Here is a 26,854-nt window from a genome sequence, read left to right as displayed (position 1 = left end):
GATGAGGCATGTAGAGCAATTACATGTATGTATGTACAGTGCCTTGCGAAAGTATTCGGCCCCCTTGAACTTTGCGACCTTTTGCCACATTTCAGGCTTCAAACATAAAGATATAAAACTGTATTTTTTTTGTGAAGAATCAACAACAAGTGGGACACAATCATGAAGTGGAACGACATTTATTGGATATTTCAAACTTTTTTAACAAATCAAAAACTGAAAAATTGGGCGTGCAAAATTATTCAGCCCCCTTAAGTTAATACTTTGTAGCGCCACCTTTTGCTGCGATTACAGCTGTAAGTCGCTTGGGGTATGTCTCTACCAGTTTTGCACATCGAGAGACTGAAATTTTTTCCCATTCCTCCTTGCAAAACAGCTCGAGCTCAGTGAGGTTGGATGGAGAGCATTTGTGAACAGCAGTTTTCAGTTCTTTCCACAGATTCTCGATTGGATTCAGGTCTGGACTTTGACTTGGCCATTCTAACACCTGGATATGTTTATTTTTGAACCATTCCATTGTAGATTTTGCTTTATGTTTTGGATCATTGTCTTGTTGGAAGACAAATCTCCGTCCCAGTCTCAGGTCTTTTGCAGACTCCATCAGGTTTTCTTCCAGAATGGTCCTGTATTTGGCTCCATCCATCTTCCCATCAATTTTAACCATCTTTCCTGTCCCTGCTGAAGAAAAGCAGGCCCAAACCATGATGCTGCCACCACCATGTTTGACAGTGGGGATGGTGTGTTCAGCTGTGTTGCTTTTACGCCAAACATAACGTTTTGCATTGTTGCCAAAAAGTTCAATTTTGGTTTCATCTGACCAGAGCACCTTCTTCCACATGTTTGGTGTGTCTCCCAGGTGGCTTGTGGCAAACTTTAAACAACACTTTTTATGGATATCTTTAAGAAATGGCTTTCTTCTTGCCACTCTTCCATAAAGGCCAGATTTGTGCAATATACGACTGATTGTTGTCCTATGGACAGAGTCTCCCACTTCAGCTGTAGATCTCTGCAGTTCATCCAGAGTGATCATAAGCCTCTTGGCTGCATCTCTGATCAGTCTTCTCCTTGTATGAGCTGAAAGTTTAGAGGGACGGCCAGGTCTTGGTAGATTTGCAGTGGTCTGATACTCCTTCCATTTCAATATTATCGCTTGCACAGTGCTCCTTGGGATGTTTAAAGCTTGGGAAATCTTTTTGTATGCAAATCCGGCTTTAAACTTCTTCACAACAGTATCTCGGACCTGCCTGGTGTGTTCCTTGTTCTTCATGATGCTCTCTGCGCTTTTAACGGACCTCTGACACTATCACAGTGCAGGTGCATTTATACGGAGACTTGATTACACACAGGTGGATTGTATTTATCATCATTAGTCATTTAGGTCAACATTGGATCATTCAGAGATCCTCACTGAACTTCTGGAGAGAGTTTGCTGCACTGAAAGTAAAGGGGCTGAATAATTTTGCACGCCCAATTTTTCAGTTTTTGAAATGTTAAAAAAGTTTGAAATATCCAATAAATGTCGTTCCACTTCATGATTGTGTCCCACTTGTTGTTGATTCTTCACAAAAAAATACAGTTTTATATCTTTATGTTTGAAGCCTGAAATGTGGCAAAAGGTCGCAAAGTTCAAGGGGGCCGAATACTTTCGCAAGGCACTGTATGTACAGTGGGGCAAAAAAGTATATATTCAGCCACCAAAAAAAAGCCTGTCAAGATTATCAGTGGTCTTGTATGTCTTCCATTTCCTAATAATTTTTCCCACAGTTGATTTCTTCAAACCAAGCTGCTTACCTATTGCAGATTCAGTCTTCCCAGCCTGGTGCAGGTCTACAATTTTGTTTCTGGTGTCCTTTGACAGCTCTTTGGTCTTGGCCATAGTGGAGTTTGGAGTGTGACTGTTTGAGGTTGTGGACAGGTGTCTTTTATACTGATAACAAGTTCAAACAGGTGCCATTAATACAGGTAACAAGTGGAGGACAGAGGAGCCTCTTAAAGAAGAAGTTACAGGTCTGTGAGAGCCAGAAATCTTGCTTGTTTGTAGGTGACCAAATACTTTTTTCCCACCATAATTTGCAAATAAATTCATTAAAAATCCTAAATGTGATTTTCTGGATTTTTTTTCTCATTTTGTCTGTCATAGTTGAAGTGTACCTATGATGAAAATTACAGGCCTCTCATCTTTTTAAGTGGGAGAACTTGCACAATTGGTGGCTGACTAAATACTTTGTGTGTGTGTGTGTGTGTGTGTGTGTGTGTGTGTCTCACCTCCATCCATCATGGCGTAGGTAGCTGAAGGCCCCGTCTATGATGCTGGCAGTGAACTGACCTCCTGTGATAAACAGTGTGTTTACTGTCACCAGCTGGCCTCTCAGGTGGGGGGGAGACGTCTCGGCTATGTACACTGGCACCGTCATGGACGCAATACCTACTCACGTGGGATGGGTCAGAGGAATAGTGAAGACACAATGAGGAGTGTAGAACTGTAGTGTAGGGTGAAGATGCCCCTAGATGCTAATCTTGGATCAGTTTAGCATTTCCCCCACTAATGGTTAAGGTTAGGATTAGGGGAGGGGAAGCTGATACTAGATCTGCACCTAGGGGAGACTTCACCCTGGAGCATACAATACAGTCAAAGTTTATGGATAAGTGCAAATTCAGCTTTTATGATCAATTCAGTTCACTGGTTTACCTAATTCAAGAACAATGGTATAGGATCTGAGTTAGGCATGAAACAACATATCCTCTCCACACTCCCCTACCTCTGTCAATCAAGCGGAATCTGAGTGTCTTCAGTCACATCTCTCATGTAGAGAACCTAATCAAAACACTCAACCACAGAGCTCCGGCACCAATCACACACTAGTCATTAGGGCACTAAAGAGCCCACATCATTTCACACAACATCAATCATGTCTGGCAGACTGAACAACATCAACCACATCGGTCATCTCTGTAAGCAGATCTACAACATAGAGCTCAAGTGCATCCACTACATAAGAGATATTGTAGCCTATACCAGCATGTAAGTCAGTGTTGTTCTCAGCTGCTGCAGCCACTGACCATGCCAAAACGACTACATATTTACACTGACTGTTAGAACAAACAGCATGTGTTTGCCCGGATTCATCTGACAAGGGCCGTGACATCACCGCTCCGATCTGCGCCACACCGATAAGGGACGATTGACAGCACCCAGATTGCACTACTTCCCGTCTCTCCTCCAGTTATCCGGCAGACGACGTAGCTACCTGTTGCCGTGGGAACCGCTTGCTTTGCCATGTAGCCACTCAATTATAAGACACCGGCTGGAGTTAATATCTGGGAGACGCGAGACGTTTTATTAGCATTTCATTCATTTTCTTTTAAACACAAGAGTGAGGGCTGGAGAGATGGGTCCTACTGTTAAAAGGTAGTGGCCCTAGGGTTGCCGCTCATACGGTACACACCTGGGGTGACCAACCCTAGAGGTGGGGTTGATAGAGTTTCCAACTACACCTGTAGAGCTACTAGCTGTGCAGATTTTTTGCTCCAGCCCTGCAGTGACCTAACACACCTGATTCAGCTGATCATGGTCCAGACTCAGAGTGAGGGCCTTGATTAGTTTACTATTTCAGTCAGGAGTGTTAATGCAGGGCTAGAGCAAAAGCATGCATACCCACACATACTCCAGTGGGTAACACTACCAAGTAAACAACTAGAGCGGAGCATGCTTCAACATAGCTAACGGGTTCTACTCTGTTTGCTCTTTCTGTCAAAGGCTGCTCCTCTACATATCACATTTGACATGTTTGTCATTTTATTTTCATCATACACATGCAGAGAGCAGAACAAATAACTGAACCAAACACGTGGTTTTGAATGGAATTAAGAGTAGTGGAAGGTAAAATATAATAAAGGAGAGAGAGATGTTAATGTTTTTGGGATGTTATCCTAATATTAGATAAAACCCTAATGCAGGACATGCACTATATATTTGCCATGTTTTTGCCGTCCCAGGTGAATATTCATGACGGGGTGAAATCCTATGAACTTGGGATAGGATCAGTACGTCGGGACACGCCTCGTTTGAGCGGGTCTGGGACGCACCGATGATGGCGGTTCCGTTTTCCAGACCCCTGTTGGATGGCCCGATAATTTTCTGACGTCAGAAATGTTGTGCACCTTGCAGTATGAGAAGTGCTATAACGCGATTGGGCAAGGATTACTGCGAATAGCCAATGAGCACTCAGCATGTGAGACCAAAACAACGATGGCGAATTGGAAAGGAACAACAACATGCACCATGTGGACCGAGGTGGTGGAAGACTGGTGATTGGTGGAGCTGTGGACAGAACGCAACTGCCTTTTCAATATTACCTCCACCTCTTACCGTGACAGAAACCAAGAAGATATTTTCGTATTAAGTCAATATTCTGCATCTCCGTCTCTTTAAAAAAAATGTTTCTGCACATAATGTGCACAGTAATAAACAACTGGCCTCTACTCAGACACATGTGGAGTCCACCACCAAGATTTTATTTAAACTTTATTTTATCAGGGAGTCATACTGAGACCAAGGTCTCTTTTACAGATGAGCCCTGAATGACATAAATCCACAGATCAAAATATAAATACAAAATGCAAGCCGAAAGAAAAACACGGTGTGAACAAATCAGCTTGTCCGAAACACCCTAACACAGGCGGGAGGCACAAAATGAACAGACGAGAGGCAGTGGTTGTGATTCCTTTTCTTGTGATTGTTTTCTAAAAATGGGTCTTCTTTTGCCCGACAAAATAAAGTCCAGCGCTGAAACGCCGGTGTAACAAAACAAATAAACATACACTTAGCCGTTGACCAAAAGGCTGTGGTCAAAAAGGGAAAACAAAACAACAAACGGCTAGTCCTGTCTTTAGACTATCGTCTACACATAACTGTTACAGGAGGAACACTTCTCTCGACCTATAGCCTGCCTTGGTTAACAGAGAGCCAGTAAAATAAGCTCTCTCTGTGGTAGGAAAATCCGACATCCTCACAGGTCCCCGTCTCTACTCCCAATCCCACCCCCCTCCAGCTCCTCTCCCGGCACACCTAATATAGACACAAAGCAATAGACACAAAGCAATTAGTGGGCCCAGGTGTGTACTAATTGACCTTACACTGAGTACCTATCCCCTGAGGAGGGTGCTGTCGTGTCGTCTTCCTCCGGCCGGTCACGGAACTCTCACAATGCTCATTAAAAACAAAACACATTCATCAGTAATAATAAGGTCCTCAATCAGCTTTCTGAACTGCCCTCAAGGCACAACAACATCAAATGTAAGAACATTTTGAAGATTATTTGTTTGTGAAACACACCTAAAAGCTGATTTACCTACCTCAGTAGAGACCAAAGGAATTTTCAGTTACCACACCCCGTCTCCGGGATTGCTAACCCATATGTCTAAAGTTTAGCAATTACTTTTTTTGTAAAAGGGCTCTATAAATGAAAACATAGCATTGTATCGTGCAATATAACCTACGTGACATCAAAGAGGGACAACCAACTTTCTGGGAGAGAATGCAGTGACGAGTACTACAATTGTCACCTGTAATAAAGTGCAATGCTCTATGACGGCTTTAACCCTAGGATGCATAATAAACATGATGCCCCAAGAATGCATATGCCGGGTCAAAATGACCCGATAATGTGATATCTGTGTTTTATTTATATGGGTCTTGATAGTATCACTGCTCTTTAATAAGCTTTACGTATCGGCCCAACGGCCTTCGTCAGAGCGGGTTCCTTATTTCTTCTCATTTTGTTCAACTGTTACCATGCACCTGCAAAAAAAACATTTATTTGAAAGTCCAAAGTTCATCATCAATATAAACGACAATTTAGAAAACATGAACAAAAGGAACAAAGTGTGCATGTGTGTGATGCTTACTTATGCTGTCTTAGTCCATGTCTTTGTTAGGCCCTGGTCAAAAGTAGTGCACTATGAAGGGAATAGGGTGCAATTTGGGACTATGCACAGTTCACCCTTAGCTCTCCCATGTGCTCACCTAAAGGTCAGCTCACCAATAATTTCCCCAAGATGGTGAGATGGACCACACCCCAGGCTTGTGTTAAAGACCAGTCAAAGGTATTCATTTCTGCCTCCTCCTGACAAACAGCAAGAATGACCTTCCCGCTTTCCCTCAGAAATGCTAAGCAATTCAATTTATGAAGAGCCCGGCCTGCCACCATGTAAATGTGATTGGATGTGTGACAGGATAGGTTCGGAATACAGTGGGGTCCGAAATGATGGACACACTTGATAAAGATGAGCAAAAATGACTGTATAAAATACTGAGGTATATTGTATCCTAAAAAAAGGGAAATTATATTCTGTTATACTAATACAATTGCCCCGAGAAAGATTTTTTTTTACGAGTAATAATTGTTTTTCTCATACCCCAGGTTCAATACCTTACCCTGCAAGGATAATGGCATTAAGCCTTTTTCTAAATTGGGAGGGATCTTAAGACCATTTCTCCATACAGAATCCTTCCAGATCCTTGATATCACTATTTTTTTTTACAATAGGTATGCAGCCTTATGCTCACACATTCTCATTTCAATGCCAAACCCACCACTGGTGTGTGTGGCCAAAGAGCTCTATTTTCAAGTCATCTGACCAAAGTACCGGTTCCAATCCAAGTGACAATGCTGTTTAGCAAACTCCAGGCATTTACATTTGTTGGGATGACATGAAAATAGAGCTCTTTAGCCACCCCCACACCAGTGGTAGGTTTGGCATCAAAATGAGTAACGCATGAGCAGAAATAAACCCCATACCTAGAGATGGAGAGGCAAATGATATCAATGTAAACCCGCGTGACCTGATCAATTAACTATTTAGATGGCCCGAGAAATTGCCTCTTTCAATCTTGGGAAAATAGAAACAATTCAATGTTTTGAAAGATTGATGTGTCTGTGGGGTAATATTGAGAGAGAAGAGAGTTCACTGTGTGTGTGTGTGTGTGTGTGTGTGTGTGTGTGTGTGTGTGTGTGTGTGTGTGGTTTTTGTACTTGAAAGATAAAAGGCTGATTCATATTCTCACAGGCTTACTCACTGGGTCTAGTGGTGTCCAAAAAAAAACAAAGATTAGCTAAATCACTATGACTAGTACATTCAAACAGCAAAAACACACAAAGCATAGCACTCTTCATCCATTCCTCCACTTATTGTGCTCAATGAAAGCAAGAATTAAGACAAGGCTTTTTACAGTGATGACTTCCAAGCACGGCACACTACTTTACCACTACATGATTTTCCTGCCCAAAGTAAATCCAGATTATGAACATCATTCTACTAAGCACGACACACAAATCTTCATTCCCAATCAAAGACAAGGTCAAGACTTTGAGTCACCCAGAAGTTGCTAGAAATTCCTTTGGTATGTCGAATTCTCATTGAATGCCAAACAGCGTGAAATCTTGTAAAAGCCTCCTACCTCCAAAAATACCATAGGCCTAGGCACTGAAGTCAAATATCAGTAACCCTGGAAACAAGCAGCCTCAAAGTAATGGGATGAAGTTTGCAACTTCTGGTTTGATTATTGTTTTGGTATATGGATAAATAAAGTATTGACTATCCTTTAAATTTAACCTACATAGATGTTGGGCAATATAACCCATCACATTCACAACTAGTTAGGCCCGCCCACAAGGATACTATTGGCACACGTCTCACTTATTTCTCATGTTAGATGACTCGATAGCCTAAGAAGTCAACTTTTTCAGTTTTGTATTAGGTTTGCCAATCAAAATACTGCAGCCTACAAGGCAAATGCAAGTCAAACTAAATGCATGCTCTTCAACCGATCGCTGCCCGCACCTGCCTGCCCGTCCAGCACCACTACTCAGCACGATTCTGACTTAGAATATGTGGAACACTACAAATACCTAGGTGTCTGGATAGACTGTAAACTCTCCTTCCAGACTCACATTAAGCATCTTCAATCCAAAATTAAATCTAGAATCGGCTTCCTATTTCGCAACAAAGCATACTTCACTCATACTGCCAAACATAACCTCATAAAACTGACCATCCTACCGATCCTCGAATTCGGCGATGTCATTTCCATAATAGCCTCCAACACTCTACTCAACAAATTGGATGCAGTCTATCACAGTGCCATCCTGTTTTGTCACCAAAGCCCCATATACTACCCACCACTGCGACCTGTACGCTCTCATTGGCTGGCCCTTGCTTCATACTCGTCGCCAAACCCACTGACTCCAGATCATCTACAAGTCTCTGCTAGATAAAGCCCCGCCTTATCTCAGCTCACTGGTCACCATAGCAGCACCCACCCGTAGCACGCGCTCTAGCAGGTATATCTCACTGGTCACCCCCAAAGCCAATTCTTCCTTTGGCCGCCTTTCCTTCCAGTTCTCTGCTGCCAATAACTGGAACGAACTGCAAAAATCACTGAAGCTGATGACTCATATCTCCCTCACTAGCTTTAAGCACCAGCTGTCAGAGAAGCTCACAGATCACTGCACCTGTACATAGCCCATCTGTAAATAGCCCATCCCCATACTGTAGTTTATTTATCTTGCTCCTTTGCACCCCAGTATCTCTACTTGCACATTCATCTTCTGCACATCTACCATTCCAATGTTTAATTGCTATATTGTAAGTACTTCCCCACCATGGCCTATTTATTGCCTTACCTCATTTGCACACACTGTATATACACTTTTTCTACTGTATGTTTGTTTATTCCATGTGTAACTCTGTGTTGTTGTATGTGTCGAACTGCTTTGCTTTATCTTGGCCATGTCTTAGTTGTAAATGAGAACTTCTTCTCAACTAGCCTAACTGGTTAAATAAAGGTGAAAATGTGCTGTCATGGCCTACACGTACACAGATAACCTAGTCTAGGTGAACGAGATTAGCCTGAAGTGAAAAGTAAATTCAGCAACTCTCTGAGGACAGTGGAAGTTGATAAAGGAGATTCTTTATTGTTAAAAGTAAAACCCACGCATTTTGGTCATTGGCCTTCATCAAGGTTTTACTAATCTCTCATTGACAGACCAGATCTTCGGTTCTGGGCTTCTGTGTTGGTTGTAGATGAAAAAGGAAGATGCTTTTATATATTTCAAAATGGCCTCCTATAGGCTAGGGGATCAATCACAATCGGACACAAAACATGATGTGATTGGTTGCAATCAGTTGCAAAAACCTGACAGATAGGCGGCCATTTTAATATACATAGCCTAGGTCCTACCTCCTCTAATATTCTATATGTAAAACTCTGAAAACCTCTTGGGCACATTACCCATTTTAGGTTGGAAATTTGTTTCTAGTATTAATGTAAGCAAATTTCAGGTGAATCTGGAGGTTATAAATCATACAATATCTTAATGTGCAGAAATAAATCATGCAATATCTATCTTTAGAAATGTTGATGTTGATGAGTTGGCTAGCTAGTTAGCATGAGTTAGCATCTGCTGGGAATTAAGAGAATTTGCAGGTAAAAAAATGCATGTGTTAGGTCTACATAAAAACCTACGCATAGGTTATTAATAGTGAGATGTGCAATGCCATTTTGTTTCTAGATTTGATTGGTCTAATAAAAATGATAACTAGCTTTCAAGAGTCAATTACTCAAAAATGACTAAATGAAACTGAAAAAATGGGTTTTATCACAGTAATTTTCAGCGGACCTCTTGCCCCAATAGTTGGGCAAGACACCCCTTTTCTATCATTTTTATTTTAATAACTAAAACGTTGTCAACTGTGTCCAAAACATTGTCAACTGTGTCTCCCATGCTAATTGCGTATGGTGTCTTGTGAATGAGATAAGTAAACAAGTGAAAAGTTGCAGAAACCTTACCAAGTCCAAGCCCAACAATGAGACGTCCGACCAGTAGAACCTCCTTATCAGGAGCTGCGCTAAGCACTATTCCCCCAGCTGTGAAGATAAAACTAGCCAGGAGGATGCAGACCCTGCGCCCGAAAACTCCGTTCAACAACCCGCCAGCCAACGCCGACAGCGCGGCGGTAGCCACAGTACTAGAGATCAGAACCTCCTGCCATAGGGCGCTGAGATTCATCTCCCTCTTGAGCAGGAGCATCGCTCCCGAGATTACCCCGGTGTCATAGCCGAACAGAAAGCCACCCAGCGCGGAGAACGCAGCTAGAACATAAACAAACGCAGGTGTGACATCTTGCTGGAACTGTTTACGCGCCTCTCTCTCCAGGTCCCGGGTAGAGGTGGCGGCAGTGGCATTGGCAGGGACATCGGCAGCCTGGCTGTTGATGCTCGCGTTGGACGAAGCTTTGATGAGGCTCCGCTCTCCGTCATCGTTCACTTTCTTCCTCCTCTCACCCATCAGGTTGCTCATACTACGAAGATTATAGTCATTGTCGCTCGATTTTCGGGACATAAGGGAAACAAACGCACCCACGAAATGTTCACAGGACTGTAATTGGTTGGTTAATTGTTAAGAGATGTTTGTTGTCCTCACAGTCGAGCAAATGGTCCAAAAACCGTTAATTATTAATAATTCGAGTTGACAGAAGTTGGTCTGTAGCCGTGGTCACAGGCTACAGAAGTGTCATTGCAGTGGTACTGATGAGGGTTACTCTATAATTCTCTGTCTCTCTCTCGCGCTCTCTCGCTCTGACGTAGAGGTATTGCTTTCCTGCAAACTGCCATGTAGACACTGGCCGTGTTCCAGAGAATCAAAATTACTGCAGGTGACTGCCTACTGACTGATTTACCTATTACCTTGCATCACACATAACCTATAGTGCAGGGCTATTCAACTGGCGGCCCAAAGGACAAGCACTAGCGTTTTTTTGTGGTTTCTTGCACCTTTGTGGCATATAGATTTTTTTTGTTTTCTTCATATGCATTTGGCTCTAGCATTTGAACGGTTTAAGCTACAAAATATTAGGACCCCATTCCTGAAAGCTACCAGTCTAACACATATGTGGCTTTTGTTTCCCTTTCTGGACAAGGACTTGTTAGAAGGGAGTGTGACAAAAAAACGTGCCTAATGACTGAGGGACACGAATTCAAAGCATGCTTCTTTCAAAATGACGTATTACTTTGAATAATCTTTTAAATAAAACAATGGTGAGCAAGCATTGTGCCTTTTCTATGATGATCACATTTTGGGGTTGCACATGGATTCACGTTGGTTGAGTGCTCTCCACTTCTATGCAAATTACTTTTAGCAACATTGAATTTGAAGGAAAGTGCTTTATTTGCGCTTGCATTTCTTTGTTTATGCTCAAAATTCTTTGCATGTTTCGTCACAATATTGTTTTGAACTGATGCCCAACTGAGCTTTCTACTCACAGGAAGTTGGTGGCACTTTAATTGGGGATGACGGGCTCGTGGTAATGGTTCGAGCAGAATAAGTAGAATGGTATCAAATATGTCAAACACAAGTTTCCATTGGTTTTCTACAATTCCATTTGCTCCATTCCAGACATTATAAACCCTCAGCAGCCTCCAATGGTTCTACTCAATGCATCGTCAATGAGCACAGATGAAGATTTCATAAAAAGTGCATTACAGTGGCGGGGAAATACTATGATATTCAAAAGAGGCAAATAATTGTCATAATTTTGATGTCCCCAGATTGACTTTAGATGCAGTATAACGTTAGCTAGTTAAAATTGTGGGGAGGCCACCGGATTTTAACTAGCTAACGTTAGCATTGCTAGCTATTTTTGACTAACTTTGCTAACTAATGACAACATTGCCATATGTCTGAAGTAAATTTGACGACATGATAATGCTGGCAAAGTTGTTTCCTACTAAATATTTGACTACTTTAGCAATGTCATTGTATTTCCAGGCAATATAGTGTAATTTAGACAATAATAGTTAGCCTCCATCCAGAATGACTGAGTTTACCACTTTTATTTGTATTTTTTATTTTACCTTTATTTTACTAGTCAAGTCAGTTAAGAACAAAGTCTTATTTACAATGATGGCCTACCCGGGCCAAACCCGGACAACGCTGGGCCAATTGTGCACTGCCCAATGGGACTCCCAATCATGGCCAGATGTGATACAGCCTGGATTTGAACCAGAAACTGTAGTGACACCTCTTGCACTGAGATGCAGTGACTGCTGCGCCACTCGGTAGCCCTTTAGGGTGACACTATGCCGCCGGCAGAGGGTGATTTGAGACCGCTCATAACAATGGCATGACGCGGTCGAGTGACAGAGGTGCAATTAAGGTCACACCCATAATCTCCCAGCCTACTCCAGTGTCCAAGAACCCCGCCTACCTCCTCTGGAGTGCTACGCTGGAGATTCCAGAACTTGTCGGGCATTTCTCTCTCAGTGCACCATCATTTTCAAGCTGAAGCCTTCTTCGTTCCCCTCGGACCGCTCGAGGATAGCGTACATCATAACGCTGATGTTTGGAAGGGTACTCGCCTGGGCCACGTCGGTGTGGGAGCAACAGTCCGCCGTCTGCCTCAGTCTGGAGGACTGAGTTCGTAGGTGTTTGATTCTCCATTGTCCGTTAGCTGCACCAGCTACGTAAAGACTCCCGTAGTGTGGCAGACTATGCGGTGGATTTTCGCACATTGGCGGCTGAGAGTGCCTGGAACCCGGAAGCATTGTTCGACCTGTTCCTTTACGGATTATCAGAGGTGATCAAAGATGAGCTTGCACCTCGGGCGCTGCCCATGAACCTTGACTCCCTCATAGCCTTGAACATCTGGATCGATGGGCGGCTTCGAGAACGTAGGAAGGAGAGGGAGTATGTGCCCTGTCGCCCTCGCTCTCCCTCGATTCCCACCTCTACATGTCCGAGTGAACCAGATGTCACCAGAGTCCTCTCGGGAATTACCGAGGGCTGCCTACTCGCCTCCTTCGGAGTCCATGCACCTGGGCAGTGATAGATTGACTGTGGCTGAGCGTTTACGCCGACTCCACACCCAGAGCTGTCTATATTGTAGCTACCTGCCCATTTAAAACCCAGGCTCATCAAGAAGGGGCGAGTACTCTGGTGGGCCACACGGATAACTTTTCCTCTCCCCTTATTCACACCCCTTTCTATGCCATCCTGCTGTGGGGGAACCAGTCAAAATCTCTCCGGGTACTCGTCGACTCTGGGGCCGATGGGAGTTTTTTGGACACTACCCTGCCGTCCGAGCTGGGCATCCTCACTCAGCCCCTCTCCATTCCCATGGATGTTAGAGCGTTGGATGGGCGCTCTATAGGCCGGGTCACTCACAATACCACTGCCATCAACCTACAAGTCAACCTACCTACAAGCAACGGACGCTAATAGTTTATCGAATCCCATTGTGACGTAGAGGGGGACACTATTTGGCATGACAGGGCCCCATGCAACTCTCCACATATATCCGCCTCAAGCTGGTCACAGGGAGCCTTTGGCCATTCCACTGGTGTCAGGGGTGCAGGAGTGGTTCTGCCAGATTTCCCACACATCGGGAATGATGTGCAGTCCTTCACAAGACCTCAATATCACTGTCAATATTCCGCTACCAGACCGTGTCCCTGCGCCTTTGCTTCCCTTTAAAGATGCCCAGGTGCCGCTCATGTGCCATGCTCACACTTTCAGGACCTCTGGAATCAGGGTGCGATGTCCTCTGGTGATGCAAACTTCCACCCAGCATAAGACCTCATCTCTCACACTGCTGTAAGGCAGTGTTAAACAAAACTGTGGCCACCAGACAGATTTTGACAACAATGCTAAAAAAATGACAGATAAATTCAAAATGAGAGGCTACAAGGACAAACCTCTTGATGCTGCAATGATAAAAAATATCTCAAAAACCAGGAGAGGAATTGCTAAAAAACAATGCGACAGTCTTCTGAGAAAGTGTTCGGAGAAAATGAAAGAAATCCTGAAAAAACTTTCTGCAATTAGACAAAAAACAAATGCACACCTCTTCAAGGAACCCCCACTGGTGGTCTATAAGCGTGGTCCCAATATTGGCGATAGCATGGTGAGATCTGACCTGCCCCCTGAGCCCACTCAGACACTCTTGACACCCATTCCAAATGGGAACTACAAATGTGGCTCATGCCAACAGTGCCATAGCACTATAAAAACATCCTTCAGACACCGACATACAGGTCAAAAAATCACTGTTAGGGGTATCATCTCATGCAAGACAAAGGGAGTAATCTATCTCATAACCTGTTCATGTGGAAAAGCCTACGTAGGACAAACGAAAAGACAATTAAAACAATGCATAGCTCAACACCACAGCTCAATCAGGTGTAAGAACATTGACTATCCAGTAGCAGTTGAAGCGAACCATCCTATCTCCTCCCTCAAATACACAGGCATTGAGCACGCTGCACTACCAAGCAAAGGAGGTAACATCGAGATCCAACTACTACAAAGGGAGGCTTACTGGATATTCTTTCTAAACACATTCACCCCTGGTGGTCTGAATATTGACTTTGATCTCAGGCCCTTCTTGTGAACAAGTCTTATCAATGGACATATTATTTCTACAGCTTATCAGCAGACACCCAATATGTTCCCCCTGTTATTGATGCTTATTATTATGGTTGAACCAAAACATTACATGTAACAAAAAATAATAGGAAATAGGAAACAATTAAATATATATGTGAAATGGAATTAAACAATAATGTATGTTGATGTTAATATTATGTACAATATTTAATTGTGTTACCATATGATAACAATAGCCTATTATTTTCAATGTGCTACAAAAACATTTTTTTTAACAGTTTCACTCAATCAATTCTAATTATGTCACGACTTCCACCGAAGGTGGCTCACCTGCCTGTTCGGGCGGCGCTCGGCGGTCGTCGTCAACGGTCTACTAGCTGCCACAGCTGCCACATCCCCATCAGAACCAAACATAGACCTGTTTAACTGAAAACAAACACCTTGTAGCCTCAAAACATGGTTAACTAGAATTTATACATAATGGATGGCCAGACCTTGCATCTGGGCTCCCGAGTGGCACAGTGGTCTAAGGCACTGCATCTCAGTGCAAGAGGTGTCACTACAGTCCCTGGTTTGATTCCAGGCTGTATCACATCTAGCCGTGATTGGGAGTCCCATAGGGAAGCGCACAATTGTCCCAGCATCGTCTGGGTTTGGTCAGGGTAGGTCATCATTGTAAATAAGAATTTATTCTTAACTGACTTGCCTAGTTAAATTAAAGTTAAAAAGTAAATAAAAAAAATCCAGGAAATTGATCCGAGGCCTTTGGGGCCTGCCAATCTGGATGAAACTTGATATATGGCATCTATGGTCTTTCAATGCAATATTTTCCAGACTAGTATTTCAAACAACTGACCAAAAACATTAATGTGGGCGTAGTCTGGCACATAAATGCATATAAATCAGACACGGATATTTATATTGTAACTAAACTTGGTGCACATGTTCCAAACCCTGTCAAGACTCCACATATGCACGTTTTCAAATTGACCACACGGTGGCGCTACAACGGGAACACATTTATATCTCTTGATCTGTTGAAATTGAAAATTGATCTGTTGAAATTGAACACCTCTGTGGTTATTGTGTTGTGTTCATGTGCTTCGCGTTTGAGGTCTGGATTGTGATTCCTAATATTTTTGTGTGGTGTCAAAATCGGACTAATTGTTGTAACTACTTTATTTTGCTCTTTTTGTCTGTTATTCAAAAGGTGCTGTCAGGAGAAACACTTTCACATCCAAGGCTACAGATGGAGAGACGGAGAAGTTTGTCATAAGGTGGCTGTAGCTTGTACCAGAAAGAGAAAGGAGAGGACCCAACACAGCAAGGAAAGGACGGATAGATCCAGGGAGACATAGACACATTTACATACACACGTACATGTAAGGGATAAACACTGAAGCTTCGTACATTATATGGAAATAATGGACGACTTGGTACTGCCCGATTTGATTCGTTCCAGATAATGTGCGGAGCAGAGGCGTTTATCCCGCTTACACCACAGTTGCCAAAGAAAACAAGCACACATTTACTGGTAAAGATGACATGTTTTCATTGAGATTTACATTTTGATAATTAATTTCATACTATTTCATCCTTCCATTAAACCTGCTTGTTAGTTTGTTGACTTTGTTGACCCTCAATTTGAGCTTTGTTCTAAATGTTGTGATCTATTTTTTTGCAATTGAAGAATATTAGTTTGAGAACATATCAGTGGTGATGGAATGTTGTTGGTAGTACTATTTTTTACCTTGTAAAGCCCTGTTTTTAAGCAATCTTGTGAATTAATATAAATAATTATTGTCAACATTGAGAATGCTGTATATACAGTACTGTAGCCAGTGATTAGGACATACAGTATATATACTGTAATGGTGATATTTTGTTGTGCCGTTATTAACCTTGCATATTCTTGTCATTTTCAATGATTTCCAATGATTTGTAAATTGGCCATTAAACAAGTGTATAACTCCTAGTAAATCATTTATGTGGGGATTGTGCCCTCTTGATATTTTACTTTAATCTCAACCATTGATATGGCTTCAACAACTGGTGAAAATAAGCAGTAACCAATATCACCAGAAGGCTGCACTGTCTACAGAAAGTATAACATCTTCTTTCCACTGTTATTCTGCTGAACAGTACGATGAAAGGAAAGGAATGAAGTTCAACTAGACCTTGAGTCTGCACATGCGTTGTAGTACAAACAACGCAAAATCCACCTAAGTGTTAAGCCTGTATGTTCAATATATACCTTAACCTGCAGTACCTTCCTAACGTCACCCGCTGGCACTTCTATTACCTACAGTATGGAACTTAAACATACAAATGTGTCTCTGCCATGCCATTTAACAAAAGCGTGAAGCAATAGTAAGGTCTCAACACAAAGGGCACTTTCCCTTGGTTGGTGCCCAGGAATGTGTCAGGTTCTTAACTGTTAATCCCTCAAACTCCTGTTGGGGCAAAGCTGCTTTCAGGGCGACCTGTCTGCCTGCACCACATGCATGCTGGTTAAACATGCTAATAACACATTCCCCTGACTCAGACTCAGCTGGGTCCACCCATTGGGACTCATTTGGCCGAGCTGGTTTTGTAACCAGCAATGTTGCCTTCTTATAGTCCTCTTTGACAGATTAAATGCTTAACACGTGCAGCTGAGGTTTTGGTGGTGTACAAAACCTGCAGCCTGCACTTACAGGTGCCCCCAAGGACCCTTAGGGGTGCTTGATGTTTGGTACCCAGAAAGATTGGTTTGAGGAAAGCAGGCTGTGTGAGAGGTAACTAAGTTGATTTGCGTCTCTCTCGCTCTCTCTTTCTCTCTCTAGCTCTATCTCCACACTCTCTCCACTTGTTTCTATTTAGGCATGTGTGTGGAATAGAAATGTTCCAGGCCTTTTGTTAGGCCGGTCCTCAGTACCTCCACTGCCACCCGCTCATATAATAGGAGCTCAGGCTCAGGCTCAGGCTCAGGGGGCAGAGAGTAGGAGGGGAAAGGTCTGCCACCAGAAACAAGGAGGGAAAGAGGCGGGAGACTGTTTGTCTGGGATACACAGGAGGAGAGAGGAGCCCCAACTCAGGTCAGGTACTTTAACATTTATCCAGTCAGGTTCTGTGTGTGTGTGTGTGTGTGTGTGTGTGTGTGTGTGTGTGTGTGTGTGTGTGTGTGTGTGTGTGTGTGTGTGTGTGTGTGTGTTTTTGGGGGGTACTTGATTGATTCTGACTCTGCTATTATGATACTTCAGGTTGGAGTGCTGAGAATTTGGGAGGGGGGAGAGAATTAGCCAGGCTAAATCTGGGGGGGGATTATCAGAAAAAGTGCTAGTGCCTTTGTCCAGCTATGCTCCCTGATCCACCATCTAACTCATGTACATATTTGCATTGTGTTGGCCTGTGTTTCCTATTGTTACTAGCATTCAAATGAAGCCAGAATCATCTTCGTCATTTCAGAACATGGATTTGATTTCCAGTACCTGACAGTAACTGTGCCGAGGTGTTTGTGAATAGCCATTTTTGGATTCTCATACTCCAGAGGTGAGTTATTAAGTCCGTATTTTCTTACTCATATTACCATGCTGAGTTTGGGGCTAATTACGGTCGTGTAGGCTCTCGATGTGTGTGTAAAGAATCAAAAGTGTTTAGTTGGGTCTACTCTACCTTAATAAAACTATTTGTTGAATGGTTTAAAATCCATTGAAAGCTGCTTTCAATTCATGTTGGCTCTGAACAAGTCTTGACTGACACATAGCTTGTTTTGCCAAGGAAAGTGAAAACGACTGAGGTAAAGTAAAATGGAAAATAAATGGAAAGGAACATGGAAGAACCTCAAAGAACATTGCCTTTTCAAGATCATGTAACATCAAACATAACATCAAAATGCATCTTATATTCCTGCCCTTACAGAAAAACCACATTATTTCACTTGTTGAAAGTCACATGATTTCACATGTGACATTTTATGTGAAATCATGTGAAAACATGTTTTGGAACACTTCAAGTGATCACGTTTTCACATGTGTAGTTTTGTGTAATCACATGTTGCTTTACATGTTATCACATTAACTTCACATAAGATCACGTGATCACATGAAAACATGTTTTTGGAACACTTCACGTGTTCACGTGTGAAATTCATGTGTTTTTTGCATAAGGGTGAGCAAGCTGAGAGGCAGTGGGCTGTCCTGTATCTGACTGGATAGAATGGGTGATCCAGCGGAGGACAGAGGGAAGCTGACCAGCCAACAGGAACTGTGTGTTTCTGACAAGCAGGCCACCAAACGCCCCTGCTGTTCCACACTCAAGGTGCTTAATAATGCTTTAAAATGCACACAAATGAATGTGCATGCACTCTGTCTGCACACGCATCCACGCAGGTGCACACACACAGACAGATGTGCGAAACATATGCACTCACGTCGTTCCCATGGGTACACATTGGCACGCACATAAGCATGCATGCACACACACACACACACGTTGACAAACAACCATTGGCAAGCACATAGACCCGGATAAACACACACTAATGTTCTCTCCCTTGTGTTTGTCAGCTGTTCATCGTGGCCCTGTCATTCGCCTACTTCTCCAAGGTTCTGTCAGGGACCTACATGAAGAGTGCCATCACTCAGATAGAGAGACGCTTTGACCTGTCCAGCTCTCTCATCGGACTCATAGACGGCAGCTTTGAGATGGGTATCAACAATAACATTAAGTTGCTTGAGAATTCATGTAGTGAAAACTATCTTCACTACAGACTACAGGGTGGTCCATTTTTGTTGTGGTTCAGTCAGTCTGCTCTCAATACTGTTCCGTTTTGTAGTTGTTCCTATTAATTGATTAACTGGCAGTTTGTCCACAACTCTACTGTCAAACCCCTAACATTGTTTTATGTGCTGCTATGTTGTGATAGCCTGGAACCTAAACTGTCATGCTATTTTTAGTTGGAAAAAAAACAGAGCTTAAATTTGCGTTTCCAGGCTACTGTAGTGTTGTGGTTTCTTGCAGGTAACCTGCTGTTCCTGGCTGTGGTCAGCCATTTTGGCGCAAAGCTGCACCGGCCCAGGCTCATTGCTGTGGGCTGTTTCCTCATGGCTGTAGGATCATTCCTCACAGGCCTGCCACACTTCTTCATGGGACGGTAAAAACAATTGAAATACTGGTTAAACTTATATTGTCGAGATACTCCTATACGGATGATAGTTTCACTTTAGAAATAAAGAAATGTATGCAGTTGCTGATTCATCTCGGTTTTGTGCTAACACACAAAATAACCAGTAACAACAAAAACACAGAAACTACTGCTGCTCGTTAGCCTAAGCCTATCAGTTGTGTTTACGTAGATCTGTCCACGAAAGATTAGTTGTTGATCAGCGTCTCATCTCAACGAATCACATCTTTGTTACACTTAAACTTGAATCGGTATTCATCACAAGGCCCGTAGAACATGACATGACTACTAACTGGTCTGTCTCTTCTACAGCTACACATTTGACACAGTCATCCAAGGCTCAATGAATGACAGTGTCAGTATAACCCCATGTCTGGACCTTCTAAATCAGACAGACATCCCTGAGATCCAGAGGGAGACACCTTCGGACATCAACACAGGTATCAATCACAGAGAAACATCTTTACCTGTTTGTACCTTACAGCAGGAGTCTCGATTGGCCTGACTTGTCAAAGGCTGATCCAGCATGAGACTTTACTTAGAATGCTATTTCTGCAGGCCCTACAGATGCCCTATTGGCTTCATAGGGAACCATGGTGCAGCGTACAAGTTGTACATACGTCATCCCTGATAGAGGAATTATACTGTGCACCTGTGTGTCTCTGTATGATTCCTTCTGTAGACTGTGTGAGGGACTCCAGCTCCCACATGTGGATTTATGTGTTTCTGGGAAACGCTCTGAGGGGGATAGGAGAGACCCCCGTCACCCCACTAGGCATCTCCTACATCGACGACTTCGCTAAAGCTGAAAACTCTGCTTTTTATATTGGTGCGTTAATTTGACTCGCAGCAGAGCAGAAGCCACTGTGTGTGTGTGTGTGTGTGTGTGTGTGTGTGTGTGTGTGTGTGTGTGTGTGTGTGTGTGTGTGTGTGTGTGTTAACCGTCAAATGAGTGTGTGTCATGTATTGTAAATATGTCATGACTAGGTTTCGCATTTATTGAAAGTTCCAGGAATTTTACAACCCTAGTTGTGACTTATGTACAGTAACTGAGTAGATCGGGCTGTAGGCCTAACTGTGTGTTTTATGATTGACAGCATGTCTACAGACCATCACACTGCTAGGTCCCATGTTCGGTTTCCTGCTGGGGTCGTTGTGTGCCAGTCTCTATGTAGACATTGGATATGTCGATCTGGGTAAGAGAATCACATACTGTACACATTATTTTGTTAGGGTCCTTTCTACTAAGCAATGTATATTAATTTTGGATCCAAATGAATTCAAAACCACTCAAAAACACTCAAATAATTCCCTTTATGTTATTTGTATTCTCAGTATAGTATGTGTATCAGTGCTTATGATAGAGATGTCTCTCACATCTTCCAGAGACTGTGACCATCACTCCCAAGGATGCCCGCTGGGTGGGGGCCTGGTGGCTGGGTTTCCTGGTCTCCTCTGTCATCATGCTCCTGTCAGGCATCCCCTTCTGGTTTCTGCCCCGCTCGCTGCCAAAGCAGGGAGAGGAGAACAAGCTGCCCCCTAGCAGCCTTACTCAGGATGGGACAGAGAACAACGACGCCACCTCACATCAGGCCATGGCGCTGGCTGAAATTGCAAAAGGTGGTCAGTCTTTCATTGGCGATTTTCAGATAGCTTATGAATAGAGCCCAGTCACTCAGGTCAAGTGAACAAGAAAAAATGCCTGTCCCTATTTATGTACAGGAAGTAGAATTCTGTGCCTATCTTTTATGATGGACATTTATATTCCAATACAGGAACCATACATTATATACAGGGCCCTCTAACTGTAAATAATAAAGTCTCAAAGCATTCACATAACCCAAACCAGAAAAAGTAACTGTGTTGTATGTTTTTCTTGTGTATCTTCAGGTTTCATACCGTCACTGAAGAAGCTGCTGAGCACACCAGCGTACTTTCTGCTTCTGTGTGGCAGCCTCCTGAAGTTCAACTCCTTCATTGGCCTGCTCACGTTCAAAGCCAAGTACATGGAACAGCAGTTTGGCCAATCAGCAGCCAGAGCCAACTTCCTCATTGGTTAGATACTGTAGCTACATGTTTCTCAATCAGCTACCATCTTTATAAACCAACTGTGGCCACTCCGTCACGTTTCTTTCTGCTTCGTTTTCATTGTAAAGTCAAACTCTATTGGTTGGATTGGACCTGAGGTTTGGGTTAAAGACAGAGAGATAAGGGCTGCATTTTAGACAGGCAGCCCAAATTATATTTTTTCCACTAATTGGTCTTTTGACCAATCACATCAGATATTTTCACATCAGATATTTTTCAGATTTGATCTGATTGGTCAAAAGACCAATTGCTCCAAAAAAGATCTGTCTAAACAAAGCCATAGAAACCTGGACATGCTCCAACTGAAATGTTCCCTCATGTCAGCATTGATGTTGAATGGCATTACATTTTTTTTTTAAATTCTCTCTTGTCCCCTGTAGGTTTGTTGTGACTGAGTAGAAAAGAAACTCCAGTACACTGGTGATCTAATGCATCTTTAGATGCAGTATATATCTTTTTCTGGTAACACTATAGATGGAAGTATTACTTTTCCAGGTGTGTTGAACCTGCCTGTGGTTGCCGTGGGGATATTCCTGGGCGGTCTACTGATGAAGAGGTATAAGCTTGGTGTTGTGTCTGGAGCCCAGCTGTCTTTCGTCACCTCCTTCATGGCCTACCTCCTCCTCCTTCTGCAGTTTGGCACTAAGTGTGACAACGTTCAGGTGGCTGGGCTGACCGTGTCCTACAATGGGTAAATATGACATCTGATTGGTTGATTGGTAGGTAGGTTGGTAGGTAGGTTGATTCATTCATTCAATCATTGAGTTAATTCATTTATATAAAAACAAAAAAAGTTTTAATCGGTGGAATATGAGGGAGAGTGAGACCAAAACACACATGGGCTTGTGCCGGGGCTCCCTCTTGTGGGAATATACAGTATGGTTGTTACTGAGCCAGGATCCCTGGCTGTTGTGTCACTGTGCCTATGTCATTGATAGTTCAGCAACAATTATTTAAACATCATTATGATTGGCAGCCATTTTCTCTGTCCCCCAGGACCCCTGGTGTAGTGTACAACGGCAACCTGTGGTCAGAGTGTAACAGAGACTGCTCCTGCTTGGCTGGGGAGTGGGACCCTGTGTGTTCAGACAACGGCATCACGTACACCTCCCCCTGCCTCGCAGGCTGCTCCAGCTCTACAGGATACGGCAAGAACACGGTACAAATACCATTGATGTACTGAGTGTACAAAACCTTTCACAGGGATGCTGGCCCATGTTGACTCCAATGCTTCCCACAGTTGGGTCAAGTTGGCTATGTCCTTTGTCTTGATACACACGGGAAACTGTTGAGCGTAAAAAACCCAGCAGTGTGTCAGTTCTTAACAAAAACTGGTGCCCATGGCACCTACTACCATACCCCGTTGAAAGGCACTTAAATATGTTCACCCTCTGAATGGCACACATACGCAATCCATGTCTCAATTGTCTCAAGGCATACAATCATTTTTTTAACCTGTCTCCTCCCCTTCATCTACACTGATTGAAGTGGATTTAACAATGACACCCATAAAGGATTATAGCGTTCACCTGGATTCACATGGTCAGTATATGTTATGGAAAGAGCATGTTTTTACTGTTTTTGCACTCAGTGTGACTCATTGGCATTGAAAAAAGTTATTTTCAACAATTACCTTGGGCCTTGTTGGGGCCTTATCTCCCACCCGGGACGAAGAGGACTAAGTAATTGCTGATTGGCAATCAAGTATTATTTTGATGTACGGAGAAAAAAAAGATGGTATTTAATTCCCATGTAGAGAAAGTTCAACACAAACACAGGATATGGGGTAAACATGGTATTACATCATTACATACTAGGCCCTACTGCCCTGAGACAAGGCTGTAGACTCCTGTGGCTTTGAGCAAATACTTTACCAGATCAGAGCATTGGAAGTCCCTCAGGATAACCCTAACCCTTAGACATGGGTTTGGTGAGTCTACAGCACAGGAGGTTGGTGGCACCTAAATTGAGGAGGACGGGCTCCTGGTAATGGCTGGAACGGAATGCCATTCCATTCGCTCCGTTCAAGACGTTATTATGAGCCGTCCTCCCCTCAGCTGCCTCCTTCGGTTTACAGCCATGTTTTGTCTATTGTTTGAACTACAAGGTGTAAATAATGGACAGTGTGTACTCTTATCTCCACTGAACTATGTTGACACTGTGAAATAGTAAAAAATTATATGATATGTGCACTCCCATAATTGCAATAAGAGTACAGCGTCAGTCATCGTCTAACTGCGGAATTATCAGCAAACTGTAAAGATAATAAATAGGTTATAAAATAGTGAAAAAACCCAGCTATATACTGTATATATAGAGAGAGAGATTATAGACCATAACAGAGAAACTATAACTACTGTATTTGTTGTTGTTCTACAAGGTATTCCACAACTGTAGCTGTGTGTTGTCCTCCTCTGCACCAGAGGGCAGCATGTCAGTAATATTAGGCCAGTGTCCTCGCAGCAGAGAGTGCAGCCGCAGCTTCACTTCCTACATGGCTGTGTCCGTACTCAGCTCCTTTATCAACTCCCTTGGGACCACGCCGGGATACATGGTCATCATACGGTCAGTCGCCATGTTCCAATACTTGTGTGACCAACCGGGGTTGGAACCTGGGACACCTGCTGCCACAAGACTGTGTTAGACTGTGTATGTGATGTGTGATGTGTGTTTGTAGGTGCATCAAGCCCGAGCTAAAATCCCTGGCGTTAGGTATCCAAACTTTGGTGATGAGAACCCTAGGTAAGTCTTCATTTTCTCTGTTGTACGTAAAGACCCCTTGATATCATAGAGGTCCTTAATACAGCGTACTGAACTCGGATCTCTTTGTAGGGGGTATTCCAGCACCAGTGTACTTCGGAGCTTTGATTGACTCAACATGTTTGAGGTGGGGGATCAAGAAATGCGGGGGCAGAGGTGCCTGTCGAATGTATGACTCTGATATGTACAGGTAAGTTCATTGTGTGTGTGGGCTCACGCCAATGTGTGAGTGCGTCCATGTGTGTGTGCATACTCTGAGGTGTGTTTGAATATGAGTGAGCAGCAGTGTTGTGATGTGTCCTATCCCATCCTTGCAGGGTGATCTTCCTTGGCCTCATCACATGTCTCAGTGGCTCCTCCTACTTTTTCATCATCGCAGTCATTGCCCTGCTGAGGATACAGTTTAGGAAGGAGGGGGACACCACAACGGGACAGCCCCCACACTCATCGCTAGAGATCGAACTTCAGACTCCCCCAAAAACCACTGAACCCCTCAACACACAGAAGGAAATTGAGGTGCACACCCCTAAAGAGGGAGAAAGAGAGGGAGAGCCGGAACAGGATAACTCCCTCCAAACTCAAAAAGACACAGAGGTGGAGGAGGAACTATCCAACACCCAAGTAGAGAGAACGAGTGACCTCAGTCTAACTCGCAGCCAGAACGAGGAGGTGGAAGAGGTGTTCTATAGAAGAGAGGAGGATGTTACTCCAGATGCCATCCCTCCTGCTCCTGTGAGCAAGGAAGAAGAGAAGCCTTCTGATCAGGCCAACGAGCAGGCGGAGGGAGAGGTCATAGTGATTCACACCCACAGAGAGAAAGACAACCCACACAACCTCTTGGCTGAGATGAACCACACAGAGGTAGAGGTAGAGGGCCTTCAGGGCTAGCCAGTCAGCCTGCCTGCTCCTCAAGTCAATTGTATTTAAATTCATGGTCATTAAAGATTTGTACTCAATAATTGAAATGTGCCATTTACTTAAAATTATACATTTTCACTGTCTGCAACCCTTAAGAAGCAGGATGAGTCTGGGTCTCCCTTTTACTGGGCAAACACAACTTGTATATCATCATAGACTAGGCCGAAACGTTAACCTTGCTTGAATAAAACAATGCATTTTGATTAAAGTATTTGGTTGCACCTCAACGTTGGTTGAGCACCCTCCATTTTTTGGGCAAATAATACTGTAATAAATAAAAATGTAATAAGTAAATTATTAAAAGCATTTACAATAAAAGTTTATAGACATTTTCTGAAATGAATTAAGTAGTAAACAGAAGAAATGCAGAATTGAAGCCAATTATAATGCAAATAATTTAATGGTCTATGGATCAATTCCATTTCTGAAAGTCTGATGAATAATTCATATTGTTACTCCTCTTCCTTGTGGCAGGAGGAGCAGCAGCACAATGCCCTCCAACTTTTTTTATTAAAAAAAAAAGAAAAATTGCCGGACTGCCCCTTTCCTCGCTCTGCATGGAAAATCCAGGGTGACATCTGGGGTGACCACAGCAACAGAAAGGGAAAAAAGAGGGACAGAATGTAAACAAATGCAAACTGTAGATTCTAAACTCTGGCCAGTTGATAGGTTCTACCAAGATGTCATGATAAACGGCACCTGTCAGAGTGCTCTCTATAAGTGTTACTCACCTGCTTGGATGTCAGCTGGCAGAGTGGCAAAGACAGCCATCGTGAGAGTCTTTTCTTCAGGTGTGACATCCACAACCTCCAAGAGGGAAGAGATGGGCTCTACCTCTGTGTTAGGGGCAATGTCCACAACCTTTAGGTGCGAACAAGCCATGTCTGCCTCTGTGTTAGGGGGGTTTACAACAACCTCCAGGTAGGAAGAGACGGGTTCTGCCTCTGTGTTAGGGGCAATGTCCACAACCTCCAGGTGGGAAGAAGCCTGGTCTGCCTCTGTGTTAGGGGTGACAACAACAATCCTGATAGGCATATGTCAGAGTGCTCTCTATCAGTCCTACTCACCTGCTTGGATATCAGCTGGTAGTGTGGTGGAGACGTCCACCGCGAGGACAGGGGGGACTGGTAGGGTGGCTGCAGTGGGCTGGAAGCAGCTCTCCACCTCGTCCGCCACAAAGGCACAGACAGAGCTCATTAAAAAAGGCAGTGCGTGGAGAAGGACTGACTGATTCTCCCGAGGATCGACCGTACAGAGTCAAAAGCAGCAGCCCGGGAGAAAGGGATTTGAGAGGAAGGGGCCTTCAACAACAATGAGCTTCCTCCCTCTGGCCGCCACTGTGCACACGGCCATCCTGCTTAGGAGGATAGGGTGCTCTGAATGGCTTTCCTCTGGCTGAAGCCACAGCGCCAGGAGGAGCATGGGCACCACCTCCACCACCACTTGTGATGGGCTGAGCAGGTTGATACCGGCTCATTGG

At 43.5% G+C, this 26,854-nt stretch overlaps 2 protein-coding genes across 6 annotated transcripts in view; one reads left to right on the top strand and one right to left on the bottom strand.

Moving 5' to 3' along the window:
- Positions 1 to 11,098, bottom strand: part of LOC110500277 (proton myo-inositol cotransporter) — a 61,876-nt gene extending 50,778 nt beyond the window's left edge. Inside the window, exons 1-2 of the mRNA XM_021577567.2 lie at positions 9,851 to 11,098; positions 2,266 to 2,425 (exon numbers count right to left, since the gene is read on the bottom strand). Coding sequence (XP_021433242.2) covers positions 2,266 to 2,425; positions 9,851 to 10,403 — 713 coding nt within the window. The 5' untranslated portion in view covers positions 10,404 to 11,098. The remainder of the gene's footprint in view (positions 1 to 2,265; positions 2,426 to 9,850) is intronic.
- A 4,453-nt stretch (positions 11,099 to 15,551) lies between these two features.
- LOC110500273 (solute carrier organic anion transporter family member 1C1) lies at positions 15,552 to 25,421 on the top strand. 5 transcript variants are annotated; one of them, XM_021577559.2, is made up of 17 exons: positions 15,552 to 15,978; positions 17,270 to 17,521; positions 17,892 to 17,975; positions 18,593 to 18,743; positions 18,992 to 19,133; positions 19,446 to 19,578; positions 19,921 to 20,048; positions 20,291 to 20,437; positions 20,706 to 20,804; positions 20,995 to 21,228; positions 21,499 to 21,663; positions 22,192 to 22,387; positions 22,693 to 22,855; positions 24,077 to 24,261; positions 24,374 to 24,438; positions 24,529 to 24,646; positions 24,774 to 25,421. In XM_021577559.2, the coding sequence occupies exons 4-17, from the start codon at positions 18,642 to 18,644 to the stop codon at positions 25,342 to 25,344; spliced, it is 2,448 nt and encodes an 815-aa protein (XP_021433234.2). In that variant the 5' UTR covers positions 15,552 to 15,978; positions 17,270 to 17,521; positions 17,892 to 17,975; positions 18,593 to 18,641; the 3' UTR covers positions 25,345 to 25,421. The 5 variants fall into 5 exon arrangements, with proteins under 5 accessions (XP_021433234.2, XP_021433233.2, XP_021433230.2 ...); XM_021577558.2 differs by having other exon boundaries at positions 17,270 to 17,526; XM_021577555.2 differs by having other exon boundaries at positions 17,270 to 17,526; positions 17,855 to 17,975.
- The last annotated feature ends 1,433 nt before the right edge of the window (positions 25,422 to 26,854 follow it).

This window comes from Oncorhynchus mykiss, chromosome 21, assembly GCF_013265735.2.
Source record: "Oncorhynchus mykiss isolate Arlee chromosome 21, USDA_OmykA_1.1, whole genome shotgun sequence".
Lineage (NCBI taxonomy): Eukaryota > Metazoa > Chordata > Actinopteri > Salmoniformes > Salmonidae > Oncorhynchus > Oncorhynchus mykiss.
The sequence above is the reverse complement of the archived record's forward strand: the minus strand, read 5'-3'. Positions and strand labels throughout refer to the sequence as shown.

Bases quoted from the DNA above. Each gene is read 5' to 3' on its own strand.
- LOC110500273 (XM_021577559.2), top strand. From the start codon at position 18,642: ATGGGTGATCCAGCGGAGGACAGAGGGAAGCTGACCAGCCAACAGGAA. The intron at 18,744-18,991 runs GTGCTTAATAAT...TGTGTTTGTCAG, and splicing joins CCTGCTGTTCCACACTCAAG to CTGTTCATCGTGGCCCTGTC. The intron at 19,134-19,445 runs GTATCAACAATA...GGTTTCTTGCAG, and splicing joins AGACGGCAGCTTTGAGATGG to GTAACCTGCTGTTCCTGGCT.